A 26,407-nucleotide genomic window follows, 5' to 3' on the forward strand; every position below is an offset into this window, starting at 1 on the left:
GAACTCCATCCCCCAATTAATGAAGGCCAACACACCAGATGCCTTCTTAACCACCCTATTGACTTGCACTATAACCTTGCGGGATCTGTGGATGTGCATTCCAAGATTTCTCTGTTCCTCCATTCTGTTAAGGATCGTGTCATTAACCTTGCACCTCACCTTCAAGTTTGCCGTTCCAAGGTGTACCACTTCACACTTTTCTGGATTGAATTCCATCTGCCACTTCTCAGCCCAGCTCTGCATCCTATCAATGCCCTGTTGCAATCTGCAATAACTTTTTACACAATTCACAACACCACCAATATTCATATCGTCTGCAAAATTACTAACCCACCCTTCCACCTCCTCATCCACATCTGGATCCATGCAGCCAGGTTTTCCTGGATCCCATGCCTCCTGAATGAGCCTACCATGGGGATCATTGTTGAACTCCTTACTAATATCAATGCACACTCCATACACCACTCTACATTTGTCAATTGTCAGTCAGGTTTGTAAGACACGACCTGCCCCTCACAAATCTATACTGACTACTCCTAATCATACAATGCCCCTCCAAATGTTTATAAACTCGGTTACTAAGAATCCTCTCCAATAGTTTGCCCACCACTGATGCAAGACTCACTGGTCTACAATTCCCAGGATTATCCCTACGAACTTTCTTGAACTCTTGTCACTCTCCAATCTTTAGGTACTACTCCTGTGGCCAGTGAGGAGACAAAGGTTATTGATAAAGACACAGCAATCTCTTCTTTCACTTCCTTTACTAACCTGGGGTATACTCCAACCAGCCCTGGGGTCTTAACTATCCTAATTTTTTTCCAAAGGTTCCAAAACATCCTCTCTTAACATCAATATGTTCCATCATTTTAGCCTGTCTACATCAAGTTCCCTCTCACTGGTGAATACTGAAGCTAAGTATTGATTAAGGATCTTCCCTACCTCATCTGACTGAAGGCACATGTTATCTTTTTTATCTCTAATTGGTCTTACCCTCACTCTACTCATCCTCCTGTTCTTGGTGTACATGTAGAATGCCATGCGTCACTGGTGATATAATAGGGTTACACTAACTGTCATGCTACTGTGTCACCCAAAACCTTAACTGGACTCGACAGCAGTTAATAAGATTGTGAGAGGCATAGACAGTAGAATTGTTGTCCCAGGGTATAAATATTAGTGGCAAGAGAACATGCATTTAAAATGAGAGGTGAATGAGCAAAGTTTAAAGGTGGTATACAGAACAAGCTTATTTACAGAAAGGGTGACAGGTGCCTCGAACAGGCAGGCAAGGGGAGTAGTGAATGTAAATACTTTAGTCGTCTTTATAAGGCAAAACTGCAAATGCAGGGATGGGGGGATATGGGATGATTTACCAGCAGAGAAGAATCAGTTCAATTCTGCATCATGTTCAACACAGGTATTGCACGTTGAAGGCCCTGTTCCTGAGCCGTACTGTTCACTTTATTTATTTATTTTTATTCAGGTACAGCATGGAATAGGCCCTTCTGACCCTTTGAGTCACACCGCCCAGCAACCCCCAAATTAACCCTAGCCTAATCACAGGACAATTTACAATGACCAATTAACCTAACAACCAGTTGGTCTTTCAATTGTGGGAGGAAACTGGAGCACCCAGAGGAAACCCACACGTTCACCAAGCTCTACTTAAGTTGAATTGATAAAATGTCAATATTAATCATGGAAAGTTCACTTTCAGAGCGAGGGGACCAGGCAGGGTAGTCAATATTTAAATTCCTTGTAAAATCCAGCATTGACATACGAAGGAAATGGCTTCCTCCTGTGTTGTAAATTTCCATGATTCTACGAGCTCATGAAAGAGGAGATGCGCTTTCCAGCCGTGAGTAGTTGGAAGTGAGATTCTGAAGTAGGAGGCAGTCGGAATCTGCCCAGACCCCCCAATGCCATTTTGCAGTAAATGTGCAAATAGAAAGTGGTCTTTTTACTTGCTGATTGACGACCAGCACACAAATTAATCAACAGCACGAGAAGATGATTATGAGCAGGACATTGAAATTAGCTCTACGCCCAAGTGTTAACAGTACGCAGCAGGAATTTAGTGACCTCACCAGGACAGTTAAGTTAAAAACATTCACTTCTTTTTTACTTTCTTCAGAACCACACATTATATTATTTTAACAAGAAAACTCTCAATGTTACTTTTCTTCTTTCCTATGTCACTTTTTTCATTCACAGTTGATATATCACTACAGCGCCTTTTTCTAGAACTCATATTTATGCCCTCAAACACCCTCACATTTACTAATTTGAAATAAACAATGCTGTGCTAGATTTAGCTGATCTGGCTACAAGTGATGAGACAATTCTATTGCCTAGTGGCAACCTCAGCCCTTCAACTCCTTATTCCTCTCCATAGATGCTGCCAGGCCTGCTGAGTTCCTCCAGCATTCTGCGAGTGTTGCTCTGGGATTTTCAGCAGCTGTGGAATGTTTTGTGTCTATGAGAGCATGCCTGGAGAAATGCAACATTCTTTCCCATTTTACTCAGGTTTTCTAGATTAGCAGTGTCTAATGAATTCATTGGAAGGGAGAAGGTTCTAAGGAGTTCACCTCCTTGTATTTGATCTCTAACTGCAACCAGACCTTTGTTTTGTTCTTACTGCTGATGCTTTCCACTTTATCCAGAATTCAAGCCCTTAGGATGTTATGGAGTTATGGGGTAGTGTGGGTTTAGTACTTTTTGTTAAGGATTATATGGGTTGGCACAACATGGAGGGCTGAAGGGCCTGTACTGTGCTGTATGGTTCTATGTTCACAGGCGAAGAAATATATTGCCTGAGTGCTCTGCTGCTTTTAATGGTAGTGTAACACAAGGAGAAAAAAAAATCCACAATGGCTCTGAAAACTTTCAATATAAAGACAAATTAAGCAATATGTTAGCTTGGTGATCAGTGTAGACAAAGTGATGAAAAGGCTAGTATCCATGCTGTATGACTCTAAGTTATCTTGCAGCTGATGTGAATCCATTTACTGATGTGAGTGCCAAATAAGGATAGTCCATGGTTATGGAAGACTGAATGAACAATTACTTGACCCCTATTTGAGCGTAAGTAATCTCGATCAATACTGTTAATAGAGAACACGATAATGTTAATTTTAAACAATCCTGCCTTAGATGCATCTGTTATTTCTTCTAGATACTCCCAAACCGTATTTAAAGAGTAGAGGGCCCAGGGCCTGATGTTGCCTTTAAATAGTTCCACACTCAACACAGTCATGGAGGAATACAGTATAATACAAGTAGTGTCTTTGGTTCACCTTACCCAAGCCAACCATGAGGTAGCTATCTGCACTGACCTCATTTCCCATCACTGTTTCTAGAGCCTTCCATGCCATGGCATTTCAAGTGATCACCAGGATGTTTCTTATATTTCTATCGTCATGCCAATTTTGAAAGTAATTTTGTCAAGTGCCCTGGTTCTCATGAGCACTTATCTTTTTGTCCAGCCTCTCTAGTTGCTAAGCAATCTATACATCATAGGTGATCCCAGTGTTTTATTCCCAGAAAATGGTCTGTATCACAATTTTCCTTAAATTGAAGCATATCTCCAATCATCAGAATTGAAAAAGAACATAAATTTTTTGTTTATTTTCTTTTTTCACATCAATAGTGAGACGGTGAATTTTATTTCACAGATCAAATTTTTGTTTAGTGATTTGTGAGTTCCGTAAGGATGAACTTAAGTCAGCCAAACAGCCATAATGCATGCTCTGCTGGCAACTGGACAAAACCCATAAAAATTGTCCTTTCAATGAGTGTGAATTCGGCCCAAACAGTGAGTTTCACCAGCTGCACTATTGCTTTTCTCTTAAGGGCTCAGAAAGATGTTCACCAGCAACTTAAGTCCCCAAGTAATCATTATAATCTTGTGCCAATTTAATGTTAGATCCACACTCAGTGGCCACTCCTGTACCTAATAAAGTGGCCACTAAGTGCATATTTGTGGACTTCTGCTGCTGCAGCCCATCCACTTCAAGGTTTGATGTGTTGAGCATTCAGAGGTGCTCTTCTGCACACCACTGTTGGAACTCGTGGTTATTTGAGTTTCTATCACCTTTGTGTCAGCTTGAACCAGTCTGGCCATTCTCCTCTGACCTCTCTCATTAACAAGATATTTTCACTCACAGAACTGGTGTGAAAAAACACTATTCTCTGTAAACTCTAGAGAATGATGTGCATGAACATCCCAGAACGTCAGTAGCTTCTGAGATACTCAAACCACCCCATTTGGCACCAACAATCATTCCACAGTCAAAGTCACTTAGATGACATTTCATCTCCATTCTGATGTTTGGTCTGAACAACAACTGAGCCTCTTGACCAGGTCTGCATGCTTTTATGCATTGAGTTACTGCCTCATGATTGGCTGATTAGATATTTGCATTAATGAGCAGGTGTACAGGTGTACCTAATAAAGAGGCTACTGAGTGTGTACTGATATTGTCATTAATCAAGTAACAAATAAATTAACAACCATTTTAAGAAACACACACAAACTGCTGGAGCAAATCTGCAGGTCAGGCAGCACTTATGGAAAAGATAAACGGTTGACGTTCTGGGCTGAGACCCTTCCCACAACTGAGAGGGAAGTGGGGAGAGGAAAGACACTAGATGGAAGGTGATAGGTGAAGCCAGGTGAGTGGGAAAAGTCAAGGGCTGGAGAAGAAGGAATCTGATAGGAGAGGAAAATGGACAATAGGAGAAAGGGAAAGAAGCGACCAGGGGAAAATAATAGGCAGGTGAGAAGAAGTAAAAGGACAGAGTGGGGAATAGAGGGTGGGGGGGGGGGGGGTTGTTCACTGGAAGGAGAAATTAATATTCGTACCATCAGATTGGAAGGTACCCAGGTGGAATATGAGGTTTTGCTTCTCCACCCTGAGGGTGGCCTCATCTTGGCACAAGAGGAGACCATGATCAACACATCAGAACAGGAATGAGAATTGGAATTAAAAGTTTGGCCACTGGCAACCCTGCTTGTGCTGGATGGTGCAGAGGTGCTTAACAAAGTGGTCCCCCAGTTTATGACAGGTCTCATGAATTAGAGGCCACATCAGGAGCACCTGACACAATAGACGGCCCCAGAAGGTCTGCAGGTGAAGTGTCGCCTCACCGGGAAGGACTGTTTGGGGCCCCTGACTGGAGGTGAGGGAGCAGGTGAATGGGCAGGTGTAGCACTTTGGCCGCTTCTGGGGATAACTGCCTGCTGTTACCAGGTTCGGATATGGCCCAAGTGCGGAGTGGGAGACACTGAAGCAGGTCATAGTTCACAGACTTTAATACGAACAATGCTAAAGGGAAAATAAACAATAAATGCTAGGCCAAACAGGCCATTAACTAAAACTCTCAAAAGGAACTTGAAGCCTACACTGCGGCTGAAAAGAATATATAAACGTTAAACAAATACTGCTCATCTTCAGAGTCAGTTGACTTGAAAGTCCAAGATCTCAGAGAAGGCTGAATGCAAAACAGCAGCTAAGCATTGCTATACTCTATCCAAGTTTCGACAAGCACTACGGCTACCAGTATGGAGTTAAATACAATCACCATTAAATAATAATTAGCTGACACCTGCAAATTCACAAGCACAATTGCCGTATCTACCATGCTGCTGAGTCCGAGTTCGTGATATGTGGAGGGAGGTTAGTGGGGAGGGATGAATGGATAAGAGAATCATGGAGGAAGCATTCCCTGTGGAAAGCAGAGAGGTGGGGGATAGGTAAAGATATGTTTACTGGTAGGGTCCCTTTGGAGATGACTGAAGTTGCGAAGGATTGTGTTGGATGTGGAGGCTGATGGTTAGGTTTAGACAAGAGAGGCTCTATCACTATTATGACAGTGGGAAGATGGGGTGAGCGCAGATGTACAGGAAATGGAGGAGTTGAGGGCAGCAACAGTACGGGGAGGAAACACACACAAAATGTTGGAGGAGCAAACACGAGGAAATCTGCAGATGCTAGAAATTCAAACAACACACACAAAATGCTGGTGGAACACAACAGGCCAGGCAGCATCTATAAGGGGAAGCACTGTCGACATTTCGGGCCAAGACCCTTCGTCAGGACTAACTGAAAGGAGAGATACCAAGAGATTTGAAAGTAATGGGGGGAGGGGGAAATGCAAAATGATAGAAGAAGACCGGAAGGGGTGGGATGAAGCTAAGAGCTGGAAAGGTGATTGGCGAAAGTGATACAGAGCTGGAGAAGGGAAAGGATCATGGGACAGGAGGCCTCTGGCGAAAGAAAGGGGGGTGAGCACCAGAGGGAGATGGAGAACAGGCAGGGTGATGAGCAGAGAGAGAGAAAAAAAACAAACAACTAAATATGTCAGGGATGGGGTAAGAAGGGGAGGATGGGCATTAACAGAAGTTAGAGGAGTCAATGTTCATGCCATCAGGTTGGAGGCTACCCAGCCGGTATATAAGGTATTGTTCCTCCAACCTGAGAGTGGATTCATCTTGACAGTAGAGGAGGCCATGGATAGACATATCAGAATGGGAATGAGACGTGGAATTAAAATGTGTGGCCACTGGGAGATCCTGCTTTCTCTGGCGGACCGAGCGTAGGTGTTCAGCGAAACGGTCTCCCAGTCTGCGTCGGGTCAGACCAATATATAAAAGGCCACACCGGGAGCACCGGACACAGTATACCACACCAGCTAATTCACAGGTGAAGTGTCGCCTCACCTGGAAGGACTGTCTGGGGCCCTGAATGGTGGTGAGGGAGGAAGTGTAAGGGCAGGTGTAGCACTTGTTCTGTTTACAAGGATAAGTACCAGGAGGGAGATCGGTGGGAAGGAATGGGGGGAAGATGATGGCATGAACATTGACTTCTCTAACTTCCATTAATGCCCCTCCTCCCCTTCTTACCCCATCCCTGACATATTTAGTTGTTTGGTTTTTTTCTCTCTCTGCCCATCACCCTGCCTGTTCTCCATCTCCCTCTGGTGCTCCCTCCTCCCCCCTTCTTTCTCCCGAGGCCTCCTGTCCCATGATCCTTTCCCTTCTCTAGCTCGGTATCACTTTCGCCAATCACCTTTCCAGCTCTTAGCTTCATCCCACCCCCTCCGGTCTTCTCCTATCATTTCGCATTTCCCTCTCCCCCCACTACTTTCAAATCTCTTAGTATCTCTCCTTTCAGTTAGTCCTGACAAAGGGTCTCGGCCTGAAACGTCGACAGTGCTTCTCCTTATAGATGCTGCCTGGCCTGCTGTGTTCCACCAGCATTTTGTAAAATGTAGCTACATTCTAAGAAATAAATTACATTAACTTACTAAAATGCTGGTATCCCTTATCAGAAAATGTGTTATTTCTCTTAAAATGGTTCCCTCCCTCTATTCACAAACAAGAGAAAATCTGCAGATGCTGGAAATCCAAGCAACACATGCAAAATGCTGGAGGAACTCAACAGGCCAGGCAGCATCAATGAATAAGAGTACAGTCAACGTTTCAGGCCAAGACACTTCAACATAGATGCTCCCTGGCCTGCTGAGTTCCTCCAGCATTTTGCATGTGTTGCTTGGATTTCCAGCATCTGCAGATTTTCTCTTGTTTGTGAATAGAGGGAGGGAACCATTTTAGTAAGTTAATGTAATTTATTTTTTAATTCATATAAATTAGGTCCATAATTTGTATCAGCCGAGTGGTTCTGAAAATCTACCGCAGCATTTAATCCTAGTAAAAATAGCTACATCACATATATTGGTTTTAAAACTTTCCTCATGGTCTCTGAATTAGTAATGTGATAGCTGCATGGAATTAAACTAAGATATTCTTTTGCATAGCAGCCCAAAGCTATAAAAATACTGACTTGCAACCAAGATTTTATTTTCCCAAGAACTGAATTCAACCCTCTCCAATAGAATGGGAACAATAACTTTTAGTGATAACATTTGGAGATGCCTACTCTTGTTTGGATAATATTATCAGAACTCTATAGAAACACAGTTTCCACACACTCTTTATGGAAGTGCAATATTGGCAGGTACTTTCAACTGCAAATATTATTTTTGAAATAAACTTTAAAATAGAAATATTAAGAAATGGAAGTCACGGTTCACTAAATACAACTCCCCCGGCTCTCAAGCCAAACTAATGAAACAAAATTTCCAGTTCTGCAACAAATTGAAAGCAGCATTTATAACTTTGTTTAAAGAGAGAATGCATTACTAAGTGGTGCTCTTCTAATTGTAAAAGATTGATTGGATGCCATGGTAGCATAGCGGTTAGCGCAATGCTAATATAGCGTCATAGTTGGAGTTCAGTTCCAGCATCCTCCGTAATGAGACTCTGCACGTCCTTCCCATGGAACGTGTGGGTTTCCACAGATAGTCCGGCTTCCTCCCACAGTCCAAAGACGTGTTGGTAGTTTCGGTCATTGTAAATTATCCCGTGATTAGGTTAGGATTAAATCAGGGATGTTGGGGTTTGCTGGGGTAGCCCTGCTCAAAGGGCAGGAAGGGCTTACTCTGTGCTGTATCACTACATAAAAATTTAAAAAATATATATGGAAATGATGCGTGTTGTGGCCCTCAGCTACACTACGGTTTGTCCACGGATTATAACAGGATTCTGTACCCGGGAACTGTTTACAATCTGAACATTTTACAAGTCGGAAATCGGGCCACAAACCGAGTTCCTGCATGGCAGAAGATTGGCTGCAGCAGCCAAAAAATCCATTCTGCTGGTCTACCCAACACTCGTGTGTATGGCCTGTGTTGGGTGCTTGTAAGCTGGGGACGACCTTTATATTGCTGTCTTCTACAGTCTTTTTACAGAATTGTTCTGAGTACCAGCCAGTGAACAGGCCACGGCAACAAGGATGGAAAATGCCACAATTTTAAAATCTTCATCATTTGAAGTCCTTCCATGATAGCTCCTCCTCTGTCCTTTCATTGACTTCCTCCCCTTCAAGCCTTCTGTATAACTGCAATATTTTAAATCTATTTTTCCCCTCATCTCTAATTTTAATCCCTCCAACAAAGGCAGCTTTGTCTAAGCAATAAACAGCATTTAGCATCCTGTACATCTTATTCAACTCTGACTTCGTATAAATGCTCCTTAAAAACCGCCACTTGCACGATGTTTTGGTCATTTTTATCATACAGCTCTCCATGGCTCAGAATCATTTAATGATCAATTTTATTTGATATTCCCATGCAGCAACTTGAAATGTATCATTATGTTACTGATTTTTTTTACGTAAGATTATATGGGGGTTCGAGCTACAGGTGCTGACCCAGCAGATGTCCACTGCCAATAGCAGGCTCTCTGCAAGTTACTTAAACTAGTGACCAGCAGTCAAATATTCCCCACCATTTCTGGGGTGTACCCAGCCTCTTTAGTCGAATGCTCACCCCCTCCCCATGCTTACGGTTAAATTCTCAGTAACATGTATGAGAAGCCCCATCCTTAAGAGAGCTTCATATTTAACTCTTTGATCAAAAAATAACATCAAAGATAACCAGTATATCTGGATCAAAGGGACTGCTTAACTGATTAGCAATTTCCAAAAGGTTTATGAATTCAAAGCATCAATTTTATAGGAATATTACCTTTCACTTTCACATTCCTTTCCAACCTTATAACCTTTATCTTTAAAATTGAATCCCCATGTCAGAAACACCGAAGTAGGTGTTCGAGGATCTATTGATAGCTGTGGTGGCTTGTGAAGATCGGGAATACCTAAAATAGGAGGCAAGAGTATTGCACATTAATACATATTTATGCTACGTTAAAGGTAAAGTTTAAGTTAGATATTTAAAGTATTCAGCTTTAAAATAGAAAAAATCTAAACAAATTGAACAGCTGACCATACCCTTTCAATCTGTCTTTAACCTCATCCTTTCTCTTATTAAGCAGACCTTCAGGACCAAAGAGTAACCCACCCTCAATAAACTAGTATACACAGTATCCTGTTCTATTATTAAGCAAGGTTCAAATTCTTGTTTGGTGAAAGATGGCAAAGGAGCAACAATGAGTTTCCATGAAAATGATAAACTGAAGTTATACCATGGGATTACAAAAGAGCAGAATAATAATAACTTCATTTTACATTAGGCTTTAACACAGAAAGATGTCCCAGAATGTTTAAACCAAACATATCCAAAAATAAACTGCAGATGCTGGAAATCTGAAATGAAAACAAAAAAATAAATTTGCAGGAAAAGATCAGCAGTCAGTTCTGATTAAGGGTCGCACAACTAAAATGTAGAGTGCATCTCCTTCCAAGTACAGCCTGACTTAATGAACCTTCCCAACAAATCTGTTATGTCTCAAGATGATGCATGGCAGTAATGTGAAACAGAAATCATTGTCAATCCTGGGAAGGAGATACTAGAGCAGAGTTTAAACAATCAGACTTTAAGGAGCATTTTAAAAAGGAGTTAAGTGGTGTTTAGGGAGGGAATCCCAGCTGCTAATTATAGAATGAATGAATTTAAAGAAACACAAGAGGTCCAATTTAGAACAGAGCACACATTCCAAAGGACTACAGCACTGAAAAGAGTTAAAGAGAATGGGATTGTTAAGGAATCTCTACACAAGGAAGAGAATTTGAAAACTGCGACATTGTCTTAACTAGGAGACATGCAAGAGTGCTGAGCTATAACCTTCACTATTAGGACTAGGGTAACAACCTGTGGATGACTTTAAGAATCGAGAGCAAACAAAAGTCAAGAGTGAAGATTTCAACAATGTCTGTAAAGCCTCAAAAATATACCTCCACGTATCCTTTGGGTCACATATGACTCAAAAGTATGATCAACTTTGCTCTGCTTCAGACAAATACTAGTCAGCTGATTGAAGTTGGTGACAAGATAGCATGGAACTATATTAGTGGCTTTATTCTTCTGAATACTGTTGGAGGAGGTTTCTTTTCATCTGGTTCTAGGTGTCAGACAGCTAGCAACACAGACTGAACAATGATGACAAGCAAGGTTATGGTGGAGTAGAACTGAGTGTTGTCAATGTGCAGATGGAGCTTCTTTAAATTGTTTGGGGCAGGGGTATAGATGAGGAAAAAAAAGAATGGGGCCAAGGAATGTTTGGAAAATATCATAAATTAACTTTTGTATAAACATATGAGATGTTGTGTGCCCTGAGCATTTAATTACTGACAGGTCCAAAAATCTGGTTAGAGAGATTCCGACAAGTTCTCAGTAAAATGTGCAAGGGCTTTCAAGGACAGATGATTGGCTATTTTTTTAATTACGACTACAAGAATGGAGGACCTGTAGGGTTGAAGGATGGTTATGGTAGACTTGAATGGCAGAATATTAATTCCAATGGAGACAGGCTGTCTTCAACACCAGCCAACATAAAGAAAAGGGAAAAAAACTGAGTGTCAGCAATTTAATGGAAATAAAGCCAAGGGAAAGAAGTATAGGATATGTAGGTGGGCAGGATGAGTTTGGAAAAAGCAGGAAGAAAGATAGGATAGGAATTTGATATATGAGAATTTGGAGCTCGAGGGACATGGTTTGGAAGGAAAATAAAATTTTCCCCAAGGGCAAGTGGCAGATGCATCTCACCAGATGACAGACAGTGAAGTCCATAATTTCTTTAACTCAGAAAGAGAATGGAAGAGAATATCAGAGGGGTTTAAGGAGACTGCAGTAATGAAATACAGCTTGGAATTATCTCTGTATTCCAGGATGATCCTGGATATGTAAGCTCTTTGGGGAAATGGCCAGTCTTTTTTGCACTTCAGCAAGATCTGGCAGGGAATGACAAAAACTGATGTGCATCTCTGTTCCAGTTTGGCTTCCGCGTTCATAAAAAGAATGAACAGTTTGAACCGAGGAAGCAGCTAAAAGTTAGGTGAAGAAACAGCTTAACGGAAACAAAGTCATTTACAGTAAGGTAGTTGGAAAGATTTGTTTGAATTGATTGATTACTGATCAGGTACAGTCTTGTCAAATCCAGTGATTCACGGATATTTACACAAGCAAAAGGAGGAGGAGAATGCTCAATGAATCCCCACAGCTGCTGTGATAGTGCAGAGCAGAAAAATACAATAAGCAAAACCAAAGAACATGGAGCCTTCTTCAACCACAGGTGTTGAACATTTCAGCTTCTTCCTGGGGACTCCACTGTCATAAATACCAAGCACTAGCCAGTTCTATTCACTCAATGTAGTACAAAGAAAACACAAAGTAGAGGATGTTTCCTCTTGAGGGAGAAACCAGCAGTAAGTAGTGACTGCTTAAATGTAATAGGATCATACATTTAAGAGAAAGATGAGACTAAATTTTGTATCTCAAAAGAACTACACACCATTGGAGTTCTCTCCCTCAAAGACATCTGAAGATATTTACTCAATGAGCAAGAGACAAGAATTCTTGACATGCTGACAGAAATTCAGTGTTGAAATTACAATCAGATCCACCTTGATCTTACTAAATGCCGGAACAAACTTACAGTGCACCTACTTAGTAGTTTGCACCTGCTAAGGATGCGATGGGAGGTGAGGACCTCGATACAATAGTTATCACTAAAGAGGTAGTGCAGAGCAAACTTGTGGGCCTGAAGATAGACAAGTCCACTGGTCCTGATGGAATGCATCCCAGGTACTGAAAGAAATAGCAGAAGTTATGGTAGAGGCTTTGGTGATGATTTACCAAAATTGTCTGGACTCTGGGCAGGTCCCAGTAGATTGAAGGACAGCAAATGTCACGCCACGGTTCAAAAAAAGGATGTAGGCAAAAGGCAGGTAACTATAGGCCAGTTAGTCTAGTATCTGTAGTTGGGAAAATGCTTGAAGCTATCATTAAAGAAGAAATAGTGAGGCATCCGGAAAGAAATGGATCCATCAGGCAGACACAGCATGGATTCAGCAAAGGCAGGTCCTGTTTGACAAACTTACTGGAGTTCTTTGAGGATATAAGAAGTGCAATGGATAGAGGGGTACAGATGAACGTTATTTACTTAAATTTCCAGAAGGTGTTTAATAAGTTGCCACATAAAAGCCTTATACATAAGATAAGGATGGATAGAGTTGGGGGTGATGTATTAGCATGGATAGAGGATTGGTTAACTAATAGAAAGCAGAGAGTTGGGATACATAGGCGTTACTCTGGTTGGCAATCAGTGGTGAGCGGTGTACCGCAGGGTACAGTACTTGGCCCGCAACTGTTCAAGATATACATTTACAATCTGGAAGAGGGGATCGAGTGTAATGTATCTAAGTTTGCTGATTATATTAAATTGAGTGGAAAAGCAAATTGTGCAGGAGATACTGAGAGTCTGCAGAGAGATACAGATAGGTTAAGTGAGTGGGTAAGGGTCTGGCTGATAGAATACAATGTTGATAAATGTGAGGTCATCCACTTTGGAAGGAGAAATGGAAGGGCAGATTATTATTTAAATGGTAAAAAATTGCAGCATGCTGCTGTGCAGAGGGACTTGGGAGTGCTTGTGCATGAATCACAAAAGGTTGGTTTGCAGGTGCAGCAGGCTATCAAGAAGGCAAATGGAATGTTGACCTTCATTGCTAGAGAGATTGAATTTAAGAGCAGGGAGGTTATGCTGCAACTGTACAGGGTACTGGAAGCGGTGCAGAGGACGTTCACCAGGTCGATTCCAGAGATGAGGGTGTTAGACTATCAGGAGAGATTGAGTTGCCTGCGACTGTACTCGCTGCAATTCAGAAGAATGAGAGGAGATCTTATAGAAACATATAAAACTATGAAAGGGATAGAAGATAGAGGCAGGAAAGTTGCTTCCACTAGTAGGTGAGACTAGAACGAGGAGCGTAGACTCAAGATTCAGAGGAGCAGATTTAGCATGGAGATGAGAAGGAACTGCTTTTCCCAGAGAGTGGTGAATCTGTGGAATTCTCTGCCCAATGAAGCAGTGGAGGCTAACTCAGTAAATATATTTAAGACAAAGTTGGATAGATTTTTGCATAACAGGGAATCATCAAGGGTTATGAGGAAAAGGCAGGTAAGTGGAGATGAGTCCATGGACAGATCAGCCATGATCTTATTGAATGGTGGAGCAGGCTCAATGGGCCAGATGGCTTAGTCCTGCTCCTATTTATTATGTTCTTATGATGCTAATATGTATGTAAACATGAAAATGCAATAAGTTCCTGTCAGGAAACCACTTCCATAGGTAAAACGTTTATGATCACTATAATCAGGAATATTATGAGGGGTGATTGATCAGTTCATGGCCTAAGGTAGAAGGAGTCAATTTTAGAAAACCTAGCTCATTTATTTTTCAACATAGTCCTCTCCTACATGTACACACTTAGTCCAGCGGTCGTGGAGCATACGGATCCCTTCTTTGTAGAAGTTGGCAACTTGGACCTCCAGAAAGTGGTCCACAGCAGGGGTGATTGATAAGTTCGTGGCCTAAGGTAGAAGGAGATGAGTTATACAGATCTCGTTATATGCACGTGCAGTTCAACTCCTTGAGTGATTATGCAGAAAGTTTGAAGTTAATAACTTTTTTAGAATTTCTGTTTCAGATAATTGAAAATTGCAAGTAAGCACTGTCTGAGAAAATGGACAACATCGACCTTCGTGCAGTCATTCACTACCTCGGTCTTATCACCCAAGGAGGTCGACGAGGACATGGTGGCAACACTAGGGGAGAGTGAAAAATAAATGTGCTAGGTTCTCTAAAAATGACTCCTTCTACCTTAGGCCATGAACTTATCAATCACCCCTCGTATAAGCCAAGTACTGTAGGATAAACTGTGTCACACATAAAATGCCAGAGTGATTCAGTAGGTCAGGCAGCATCTGTGGAAATGAATAAACAGTCGACCCTTCATCGAGACTGGAAAGGAAGGAGGAAGATGCCAGGATAAGAAAGCAGACGGAGAGGAAGGAGGACAAGGTAGAAGGTGATAGGTGAATCTCGGCGGGTGAGGGAGGGGTGAATGAAGTAAGAAGCTGGGAGGTGATATTCCTTCTAGGTAGCCTCCAACCTGATGGCATGATCATCAATTTTTTCACCTGCCGATATTTTTCCCCTCCTCCTTTCCTCTTCTTCATTTCCCTTCTCTGGCCTTTTACCTCTCCTCTTCACCTGCCTATTACGCCCCCCCCCCCCCCCGGTGCTGCTCCTCCTTCCTTTTCTCCCATGACCCACTCTTCTCCCTTATCAGATTCTTTCCTCTCCAACCCTTTTGCCTTTTTCACCTCCCAGCTTCCTACTTCATTTGTCGTCCCCTCACACCCATCTGGCTTCATCTATCACCTTCTAGCTCGTTTCTCTTGCCCTACACCCAACCTTCTTATTTTGGCATCTTTTCCCTTCCTGACCAGTTCCTCCCCCCCCCCCCCCACCAAAAAATATCAACTGCTTATTCGTTTCCATAGATGCTGCCTGACTTGCCGAATTCATCCTGCAAATTCTTTGGATTTCCAGCATCAGCAGAATCTTTTCTGTTTACAATTTACTTTGCGCGAGGACCGACAGAAATAATAATGCCTTTTGAATTTTAACATTACATTTAATCAAATTATTACCAAGAGAAAAATTAATAAATGCCACAGGCCAGAAATAAGTAACTATGATGTTATCATACAAATATGCAAAATCTTAATTGCTCTCCAGCTGCATATAAACTTCACAAGGCCAATAATAACTCTGCTCATAATGTGCAGCCTTATATAATCCAAGAAGGAAGATGTTAGGCAACTGCAAGTTCCATCACTTCTGTCGCAAACAGTCAAAGAATGACAAAAGCCTTGTTCATGCGCAGAAACCCAAACAGTAAACAAGTTCTCAAAAGTATGAAGCAAAAGCAGAGAAAGGTAAGCAATCCAATTCCAGGCAGAATGCATTTGCAATTCAAACACCACAAATCCGAAGACCACTGATGGAAGGAAAGTAAGATCTTTCACGGGCACTTGATGGAGACTAGTAAATTAACAAGGAATGCGCAAAGAGCGCCAAAATAAAGGAAGGCTCTGTCTGAAATAGATGCAACCTAATACGAAGAACTTTATTCACTGCTTCATTTCAATATTGGCAATAATATTCAGGGAATTTGGCATGAACAAAATTAATTTGATATCATAATACATACATTTCACAGACATGAACGATACTAGAATTTCTAAAAGCTGACAGCTATTTTCATCTGATTTTCTATAAGCCTCAAGCAAGTGTAGTTACTGGCATACCCTTGTGAATGTGCAGGCTTGAACAGATATGGCAATAAAGAGGATAGAGTATAAAATGTACAGAACATAGAACAATTTTAACTTTGAATGCAAGTCAGTAAGAAATAAAATCCCAAAACCTTTGCATTTCTTCCCTAAGGCAGCATTGCTCTGATCAGCCACGGGATGCACGGCAACGAGGTACTTGGGGTTGAAATCTGTAAACGAAAAAAAATGAAGGCAATTGAGTATATAAAGAACTCAAGAGCTATTTCACAAGTGATTACGTTCTTAATCAGAGATATTGGATTTCAATTACATAGCTGTCTCTTCAACAGGAACGTGGAAAAATGCAAAATTATTTAAATTATATAAACACTAAAAGACCTTGATGGAAGGGTCATAATAAATTGTAAATTGGTTTATTATTGTCACATGTACCGAGGTACAGTGAAAACCTGCCTTGCACACCGTCCATACATATCAAATCATTACAACAGTGCATTGAGGTAGTACAAGGTAAAATGATAAGAGAATGCAAAATAAATTACTATAGTGACAAAGAAAGTGCAGGTAGACACTAGGTTGCAAGGTCATAATGTGGATGAATCTATTTTATCATATCAGGGAACCATTCAATAGTCTTATAACAGCAGGATAGAAGCTGTCCTTGAGCCTGGAGGTATGTGCTTTCAGGTTTTTGTATCTTGATGGGAGGAGGGAGAAGGAAGAATGTCCAGGCTGAGTGGGGTCTTGGATTATGCTGTTTGGCTTACTGAGGCAGCAAGAAATGCAGACAGAATCCATGGAGGGGATGTTGCTTTCTGTGATGTGTCCACAACTCGCTGCAGTTTCATACAGTCACGGGTAGACAGCTGCCATACCAAGCCGTGATTCATCCAGATAGGAAGTTTTCTGTGGTGCATCAGTAAAAATTAGTGAGAGTCAAAGTGAACATACCAAATTTCTTTAGCCTTCTGGGGAAGCAGAGGTGCTAATGAGATTTAGAACATAGAACACTACAGCACAGCCATGCCTTTGGCCCATAATGTGCGACCTTTTACCTTGCTCTACGACCAATCTAACCCTTCCCTCCTACATAGCCATCCATTTCCCTTAATAAGTTTCATAAATATCCCTAATAGAGGTACGTGCTGTCCTGTGGCAAATTAGGGTGGATAAATCCCCAGAGCCTGATAAGGGGTTCAATCAGACTTGTGGGAGTCTATTGCAGAAATTGGAAGGCCGTAGCAGAGATACTTAAATATTTTAGCAATGGATGAGGTGCCGGAGGATTGGAGGAAAGCTAATTTTGTTCCGTTATTTAAGAAAAGTTCTAAAACTAAGCAGGGAAATTATAGGCTGGTGAGCTTGACATCAGTCGTGGATAAGACAAGTGTGAGGTGTTATTCTTTGGGAGGACAAACCAGAGTAGGACTCAGACGGTGAGTAAGAGGGCACTGAGGAGTGTAGTAGAACAGAGGGATAGTTCCACAGTTACTTGAAAATTGTGTCACAATTAGATAGGGTCATAAAAAGAGCTTTTGCCACATTGGCCTTCTTAAATCAAAGTACTGAGTACAGGAGTAGGAATGTTATGTTGAAGTAGTATAAGATGTTAGAAACTCCCTAATTTGCAGTTTTGGTCACCTATCAACAGGAAAGATATCATTAAGACTGCAAGATTGAAAGAATGCAGAGAAAATTTACAAGGATGTTGAAGGACTTGAGAACCCAAGTTGCAGGGACAGGTCAAATAGGTTAGGACTTTATTCCCCAGAGAGTGATCTAGGAATAATGGTGCATAGTTCCCTGAAGGTGGAATCTCATGTGGATAGGGTGGTGAAGAAATCTTTTGGTATGCTGGCCTTTATAAATCAGAGCATTGAGTATAGGAGTTGGGATGTAATGTTAAAATTGTACAAGGCATTGGTGAGGCCAAATTTGGAGTATTGTGTACAGTTCTGGTCACCGAATTATAGGAAAGATGTCAACAACATAGAGAGAGTACAGTGGAGATTTACTAGAATGTTACCTGGGTTTCAGCAACTAAGTTACAAAGAAAGGTTGAACAAGTTAGGTCTTTATTCTTTGGAGTGTAGAAGGTTGAGGGGGGGGGGGGCTTGATAGAGGTATTTAAAATTATGAGGGGAATAGATAGAGTTGACGTGGATAGGCTTTTTCCATTGAGAGAAGGGGAGATTCAAACAAGAGGACATGAGTTGAGAGTTAGGGGGCAAAAGTTTAGGGGTAACACAAGGGGGAATTTATTTACTCAGAGAGTGGTAGCTGTGTGGAACAGGCTTCCAGTAGAAGTGGTGGAAGCAGGTTCGATATTGTCATTTAAAGTAAAATTGGATGGGTATATGGACAGGAAAGGAATGGAGGGTTATGGGCTGAGTGCAGGTCAGTGGGACTAGATGAGAGTAAGTGTTCAGCACAGACTAGAAGGACCAAGATGGCCTGTTTCTGTGCTGTAATTGTTATATGGTTATATAGATATTGGAAAGCCTGTCAACTTGGAGAGAATTAAGAGAGCAAAAGGAGAGAAAATTGGAATTATTAACTAGCATGTTACTTCTTTTGCCAACAACCAAACCCCTGTCAGGAGAGGTAATGGGGCAATCCTCCTACATAACCACCTTAACCATAGTGTTAAAGAGCGCAGTAGGAAGTAAACAGAATGTAGTGTACTTCGCAACAAAAAATACCATATGTGCCATGTGGCACGTTTGAATATTTGTGATTTTCTTTTACTTAGAGTACTTCTTAGTGATTTAAGTAGATCACTTTCGCTGGAACACAACTTTAAATATACTGTATAAGCTGTGGTTTAAAGTCTCAATTGAGGTTATTGTAGAAAGGTGACACCAATGGGACCCATTCCTGTATAAAATGTGAATTAAGTAATTCCACAAAAACCATGAATTTTTTGATAACATTTGCTCTTAAATTTTATTAGGATTTAGCACTTATTTGATGAACTGAATGCCACCAGTGAAGCTTCGTTCCAATTTAAATTGCGAAATCTATGTGAATGCTGCATTGAATGTTGAAGTTGCAAACTGGAAAGTTCTGCAGGTGTGTTATGCTGCAGACCACAACCCATTAAGTACATCTGACAAGGAAACTATGAAATTCCTTACAGTCTTACAAAGCACCATGATGTATCCTGATCAGTAAATATCAACATGGATACAGAAGTGAAAATCGTTAATAAAGCATTGGATAAGGTTTAGGGCCAAAATTTGTACCAAAGAACTTTTCATAAAAATGCAAAAGTAACTGAAGCACTTTTAACTTTGTACATATACTGTATACTGTAACAAACGTTTAAATTTGTATGTTTTGAAATTATATTTTTTGCGCTGCATTGGATCTGGAGTAACTATTATTTCCTTTACACGTGTGCTGAAAGTGACATTAAACAATCTTGAATCTTGACATGATTTAGATCAGATGATTGGCTTTTTTTTTCACCATTTTGCAGAAGAGTTTTGGTCGGAACCAAAATGTCAAAAGATGAAGCTTAAGTATGAAACCACACTTCAAATATTCATCTTTCATTTTTATTCTTGGGCCATTCGCTTATCCCTGAATTAAATGGTTGCTAGGGATTTGCTATTTGTTATGAATTTCCTCTACCCATGTCCCAGCGTGAACCATACACATTTGCACATCTCTGAGTTCCAACACTGGAAAAAGAGAATAATTTAACAAATCTGAATTATTTTTCCATCTGTCAGTACATTAGAATAATAAAAGAATACTTTTAAAATTAAGTTAAATTATGCATTAGACAATGCAGAATCAGGCTGAGAAACAACTAACAGTCAATAGGCCAGCAAAAGCTGCAGAACAAGTTTATTTGTTTCATAAGTTATATTTTTCTTTTGAGAACTGATTGGCTGAGAGCCTGTTGGCACTGTAAATATGAATACATTGTATATTCAGTTCATCACCAGGTTTGAATCAGTATTCTTGGGCTCACATTAAAAATAAAAACATCCAGATGCATTTTTGTTCTTTTCTCGAACACCCACTTCAACAAGCTTGCTACAACTCATTATCTCTACTCCAAAGAATCAATTTAAAGTTATTATCCTGTCTGAGAAATTACATTTGCAAAATTTTGGTTCTCCATAAATACCCTGACATCGAATTGGAAGATCGAAATATTCAGCTGGGAATGATTAACTATTCTACTTACGTATAGATTCCATACAAAATGTTTTTTTTGGTTGTCCTGATGTTAATCTGAAGTAAAAGTTTTCTCTCTTAAGTAGTTACTACTTAAATAATCAAACTTCCTGAAACTATCACCTGTATTCTCAATGCAAAGGGTATTTTTTTCACCTCCACCATTTACTAATTTTGTCTGTTGATGCTAAATAATTCAAAAGAATGAGCAAGTCCAAAATTAATATTCAATACTAATCTTCAGAAAGCTGAAAAACAAAACTGGGGATGAAATCTGAAAAAAAGAAGAAAAATTGCTGAAAATACTCAGCAGATCAAACAGCATCTGTGGGAAGAAAAACAGTTAGGCTTCATCCTGGAATGTTATCTGCCAGAACAAATCCTTTACCCGCTAAAGCCATGTTACTGGAAGTAGCAAGTGCTACAGGTATGATACAAGCTGTGTGTTGTTTCCTCAGAATGACCAAATATCGTAAAGCAGGCTAGCTAAACTTCAAATTATTTGCTAATAAGCAAAACTAATTGACTGTTAGTCTGATGAAGAAAAACAACTACATTGCATGTTAATTGCTATTTGCCAATAGTTTCAAGATAACTATTAACACAAGTCCCAGGGGCTGAACAAGATATGCCCCAGGCTACTTTGGTAAGCAAGTGAAGAGATCACTGCACATTGGAGATGATCTTTGCATCTTCACTGGCAACAAAAGTAGTACCAGAAGATTGGAGGGTGGCAATAGAGTCCATATGGGTGGAATTTAAGAATAGGAAGGGTGCAATCACTTTGATAGGATTACACTACAAACCTCTCTAGGAACCACTGGGGCACTGAGGAATAGATATGCAGGCAGATTAAGCAATGGTGTAAAAACAATACCTTTGTTGTCGTGGGTGATTTTAACCTCCCTAATATAAACTGGGAACATCTCAGTGCAAGAAGTTCAGCTGTGCCAGGATTTGTTAGGTGCATCCAGGAGGGTTTCTTAAATCAATATGCAGATAGTCCAACAAGAGGAAGAGCTGTATTAGACCTGGTATTGAGTAATGAGCCTGGTCAGGTGACCGACCTTCTTGTTGTCGTCATCATGCCTATCCCTCGAGGTTGAGGATGATGGTCTTCGTTCAGTGGGGATGCCTGTGCGTGTATTTGTTTAATGTGTACTTGATGTTGCACTCCAAGAAGCACACGATACTTCACAAATCAACCAACTGATTCCAATGGCATGGAAACCACGATGATTGAAGCTGATGGATTTGTTGCAGCATTCATCCGCCATCACGGCCATTGAGTTCGAAATAACTTCATCCGCCTGTTCCACTGTTGAGGTCTTGGTTGGATTGTTCTTTGACAGGGACCTCACCCTCGACCTTACCGCCGTGGGTGACCCTACAAGGAGCGTAGCTCCAGATGTCATCGCTCTCGGGATCTCAGCATCACACAAGCTTCTCCACCACGACAAGGTGGCAATCTACGGAGAAGCACCGACCTTCAAGTGGGTGAACAGTTAGGGGGCAGTGACCACAATCCCTTAGGATTTAAAATGGGTATAGATAAGGGCAAGTATGGACCTTGCAGGAGCATATTAAATTGGAGCAGGGCAAACTGTGAGAGCATTACGCAGGAAGTAGGGAGAGTTAATTGGGAACAGCTGTTTTTGGGCAAGTCCACATCCAACATGTGGAGTGTATTCAAAGACCAAATGCACAGAGTACAGAGCAGGCACAGCATGTTCCAGACAGAAGGAAGGACAAGGATGGCAGGGTAAGAGAACCTTGGATGTCGAGGAAGGGGATGAATTTAGTCAAGAAGAAAAAGTAAAATTATGTAAAGCTTAGGAAGCTAGAATCAAGATTCAAGATTGTTTAATGGCATTTCCAGTATAGAAGTGTAAAGGAAAATGAAATAATCGTAACTTCAGCTCCAATGAAGCACATAAACACTATAAAGAACAAAACCATAAAAAACACAATAAACACTATGTAAAGTGTCTTTACATAGGGATGACTGACAGAAGATGATCATGGCCTGGCTGAAATCCCCTACAACAATCACAAAGGTATCAGAGTGCACTCTTTTGTGCCTGTTGATTACAGGGCATAGCTCCCCCAGTGCCAGCCTGCCATTAGCCTGAGGTGGAATGTACACTGCTACCAGGATGGTGATGGAAAACTCCCTTGGCAGTTAAAAAGGACAACATTCAACTGCTAGATGTCCCAGGTTGGGTGAGACAGAACTACCACGTCTTCTGCACCATGATGAGTTAACTACAGAGCATACTCCACCTCCCCTGCCATTAAAAGACTAAGTTGTCTTGTCTTTATGGTGAATGGTGAAGCTATCGAGCTGCAGCGATGCATCTGAAACGGCAGGGTATAGCCATGTTTTCCTGAAGCAAAGTGCACACAGCTTCCAATGTCCCTCTGGTGCAGTAATCTTGCTCTGAGGTCTTCAATTTTATCTTCCAGAGACTATACATTCACCAGAAGGCTGGTCAAGAGAGGGTGTCTAAAGCTTCCGCATTTTGATCTTACTTGCAGGCCAGCATTCTTGCCTTACTTCCTTATACTTAAAGGGAAACTATACTGGTGACATGAGCTTACAGCCTGGGATCTGTCAATATTGTATTGATACATCTTAAATCGATGTTGCTTTCTCAAGTACCCATGGCTATGACTGTGGACTCAGCTGTAGTACTTCTGAATGGGAATATCTGATGATTCCCTTTGGAGCTGCATGCACCTCCCTTATCGGCGCAATTCTTTCATAAGGAGGCATACAGGAGCGAGATAGATCAGCTGTTTGACTGGTGCCAGGAATTAATTGTGGACTTCAGAAAGGGGAAGACGAGGGGACACCCACCAGTTCTCATTGAGGGATCAGAAGTGGAAAGGGTGAGCAGTTTCAGCTTCCTGGTTGTCAACATCTCAGAAGCTCTATCCTGGACCCAACATATAAATGCAGTTACAAAGAAGGACAATAGTGGCTAGGTTTCATTAGGAGTTGGAGAAGAATTGGTATGTCATCAATGACACTCATACCTTTCTACAGAGGTACCATGGAGACCTTTTAAAGGCAATGTCTCAAAAAGGCAGCATCCATCAGTCAGGACCCCCCATAACCCAGGTCGTGCCCTTTTCTCATTGCTACCATCAAGGAGGAGGTACAGAACCTTGAAGACACATACTGAATGTTTCAGAAATAGTATCTACCCCTCCACCATCAGATTTCTGAATGAACAATGAACCCATAAACACCTTTTCAGTATTTTTCCCCTCTCTTTTTAAATTACATATATATATGTATACACACACATTATATATATATATTTCTTATTGTAATTTATAGTTTTTATTGCTGCTGCAAAACAACAAATTTCACAACATATGCTGGTGATATTAATTCAAATTTTAATAAAGTAGTGATGGTTGGGTGGGTTAGTGGAGGGAGGTGTTAATCAACCTTACTGCTTGAGGAAAGTAACTGTTTTTGAATCTGGTTGTCCTGGTGTGCATGCTACATAGCTTCCTCCTTGATGGGAGTGGGGCAAACTATTCATGAGCAGGGTGGGTGGGATCCTTCATGACGTTACTGGCTCATGAGCCTTGGAGGAGTATAAAGAGGCCAGAAAAGAACTCAGGATCTGAATTAGGAAAGCGAGGAGGAGCCAAGAACAGTCCTTGGCAAGAAGGATTAAAGAGAATCCCAAGGCATTCTATACATTCATCAAGAACAAGAGGATAACTGGGAGAAGGTATGACAACTCAGGATTAAAGGGGGGAACATCTGCTTGGAAACAGAGTATGTGCAATATTGCACCATGCTAATCAAATGTAAGGAGACAGTACACTGTTAAGGACAAAACTCTTAATTGTGTTGATGAAGAGCGATCTTGGAGTTCAAGTTCATAACTCCCTGAAAGTGGCTACACAGGTTGATAGGAAGACATATTCAGTAGCCTTCTTTATTAGTTGAAGCACTGAGTTCCAAAGTCAGGAAGTTATGTTGCAACTTCATAAAACTCCAGTTAGGCTGCATTTTGAGTATTGCCTACAATTTTGGTCGCCTCATTTTAGGAAGGATATCAAAGCTTTGGAGAGGGTGCAGAGGAGGTTTACAGGATGCTGCCTGGATTAGAGGGCATGCACTATCATGAGAGGTTGGACAAACTTGGGTTATTTTCTCTGGAGTGGCTGAGGGGAGACTTGATAGAGGCTTATAAGATTTTGAGTAGCATAGATAGAGTAGACAGATAGTATCTCTTTCCAGTGATTGAAATGTCTTATACTAAGGGCATGCTTTTAAGCTGAGCGGGGGTAATTCCAAAGGAGATGTGAGGGACAGATGTTTTTTTAAACATAAAAAGTGGTGGCTGCCTGGAGTGGTGATAGAGGCAGATACGTTTGGGACTTTTAAGAGATGTTTAGATAGGCACATGAATATGAGAAAAATGGAAGGATATAGACATTGTGTAGGCAGAAGAGATTAATTTAGTTACTAATTTAATTGGTTTGGCACAATATTATGGGCTGAAAGACCTGTTCCTGTGCTGTATTGTTCTATGTTCTAAATGTTATTTGTTAGAAAGGTAATAGGGGTAAACCTGGGAATTATAGACCAGTGGTTCTTACATCAGTGGTGGGCAAACTATTGGAGAGGATTCTTAACAAAAGGACTTAGAAGCATTTGGAGGGGCATTGTATGATTAGGAATAGCTTTGTGTGGGGCAGGTCATGCCTCACAAATCTGACTGACTTATTTAAGGAAGTGACAAAACAAACAGACAAGGGTAGAGTGGTGGATGGGTGTACGTTAATATTGATAAGGAGTTCAACAATCATTGCCGCGGTAAGCTCATTCAGAAAGTCAGGAGGAAAAGAATCCAGGGAAACTTGACTGCATGGATTCAGAATTGGCTTGCCCACAGAAGGCTGAGGGTGGTAATAGATGGATCATATTTTTCCCGGAGGTCGGTGACTCATGGTGTTCCGTAGGGATCTGTTCTGGAACCCCTGATCTTTGTGAGTCATACAAATGACATAGATGAGGAATTGGAAGAGTGGGTTAGTAAGGCTAAGTCCACACTAGACCAGATAAATCTGTAACCGAAGCTTTTTCTCTTCATTTTGACCCTCCGTCCACACTGAAACAGCATTTTCCTCCCCTGAAAACAGAGCTTTTCTAGAATGCCCTCCAGGGTGTGTAAATTTGAAAACGCCACTTGGGCAGGAGTAGTGTGGATGGGGTAACCGGAGATTTCTAGAAACACTGTCATGACATACCGGGACAGATAGCAGCATTTCATTGTTTTCTTGAACGCAACCCCCCCACACAACCTAACAATTTCAGAACAGACGGCAATGGGACTGAAGCCAGAAGAGTTAGAAATGTACTCACCAAATACTTTGACCCATAACTTACTGAATAAATAAGTATACTCACTTTGCCCTGTTTTCTGTCCTTGCTTGTATGAAGGTGGTTTACCTATTTATGCAAGTACTCCTCTGACAATGGATGTGTTACAGCCTAATGTAACATTGTATGGAAATACACAATAACACTGATACAGACATGTTTTATACATTTAACAAGGTGCTTTATTAATGCAACAGAGTCAGTTTTTCAATGTCTGTCCTCAGCCGGGTCATACTGTCCGTGAACTCCCTGTTGGTTACCTCCATATGCTCCAGTATTTGTTTTTTCAAGTTTTAAATCCTCCTGTGCGAGAGCCATCAGTTATCTGTCGTTTGGCAATTCCCCTTTAAGTTTTTCTAGTCTGTAACTGCACAAACGTGCACTTTCCTGTGAGATTCGACAGCAAACATGTCACTTGTTTTCTGTACATGTGTCCTGCGCATGCCCAGTAGGAGGAGATTCACCCAAATACCCGTTTTAATGTGGATGGAGGTAGTTTCAAAAACGCTTGGTGTGGGCGCCTAGCGTTTTTATGAGAAACAGGCGTTTTCAAAATTATCCGGTCTAGTGTGGATGTAGCCTAAGTTTGCAGATGACTTGAAGATTGGTGGTGATGTGGACAGTAGCTGACAAGAG

General features: G+C 41.1%; 1 protein-coding gene across 23 annotated transcripts in view; it reads right to left on the bottom strand.

Moving 5' to 3' along the window:
• The window catches only part of abi3bpa (ABI family, member 3 (NESH) binding protein a), a 309,406-nt gene that overhangs the window by 227,445 nt on the left and 55,554 nt on the right, over positions 1–26,407 (bottom strand). For all 23 annotated transcript variants that reach the window (XM_073045179.1, XM_073045194.1, XM_073045192.1 and 20 more), the window contains exons 3-4: positions 16,299–16,376; positions 9,592–9,721 (exon numbers count right to left, since the gene is read on the bottom strand). In XM_073045179.1, coding sequence (XP_072901280.1) covers positions 9,592–9,721; positions 16,299–16,376 — 208 coding nt within the window. The remainder of the gene's footprint in view (positions 1–9,591; positions 9,722–16,298; positions 16,377–26,407) is intronic.

Source organism: Hemitrygon akajei, chromosome 5 (assembly GCF_048418815.1).
Source record: "Hemitrygon akajei chromosome 5, sHemAka1.3, whole genome shotgun sequence".
Classification (NCBI taxonomy): domain Eukaryota; kingdom Metazoa; phylum Chordata; class Chondrichthyes; order Myliobatiformes; family Dasyatidae; genus Hemitrygon; species Hemitrygon akajei.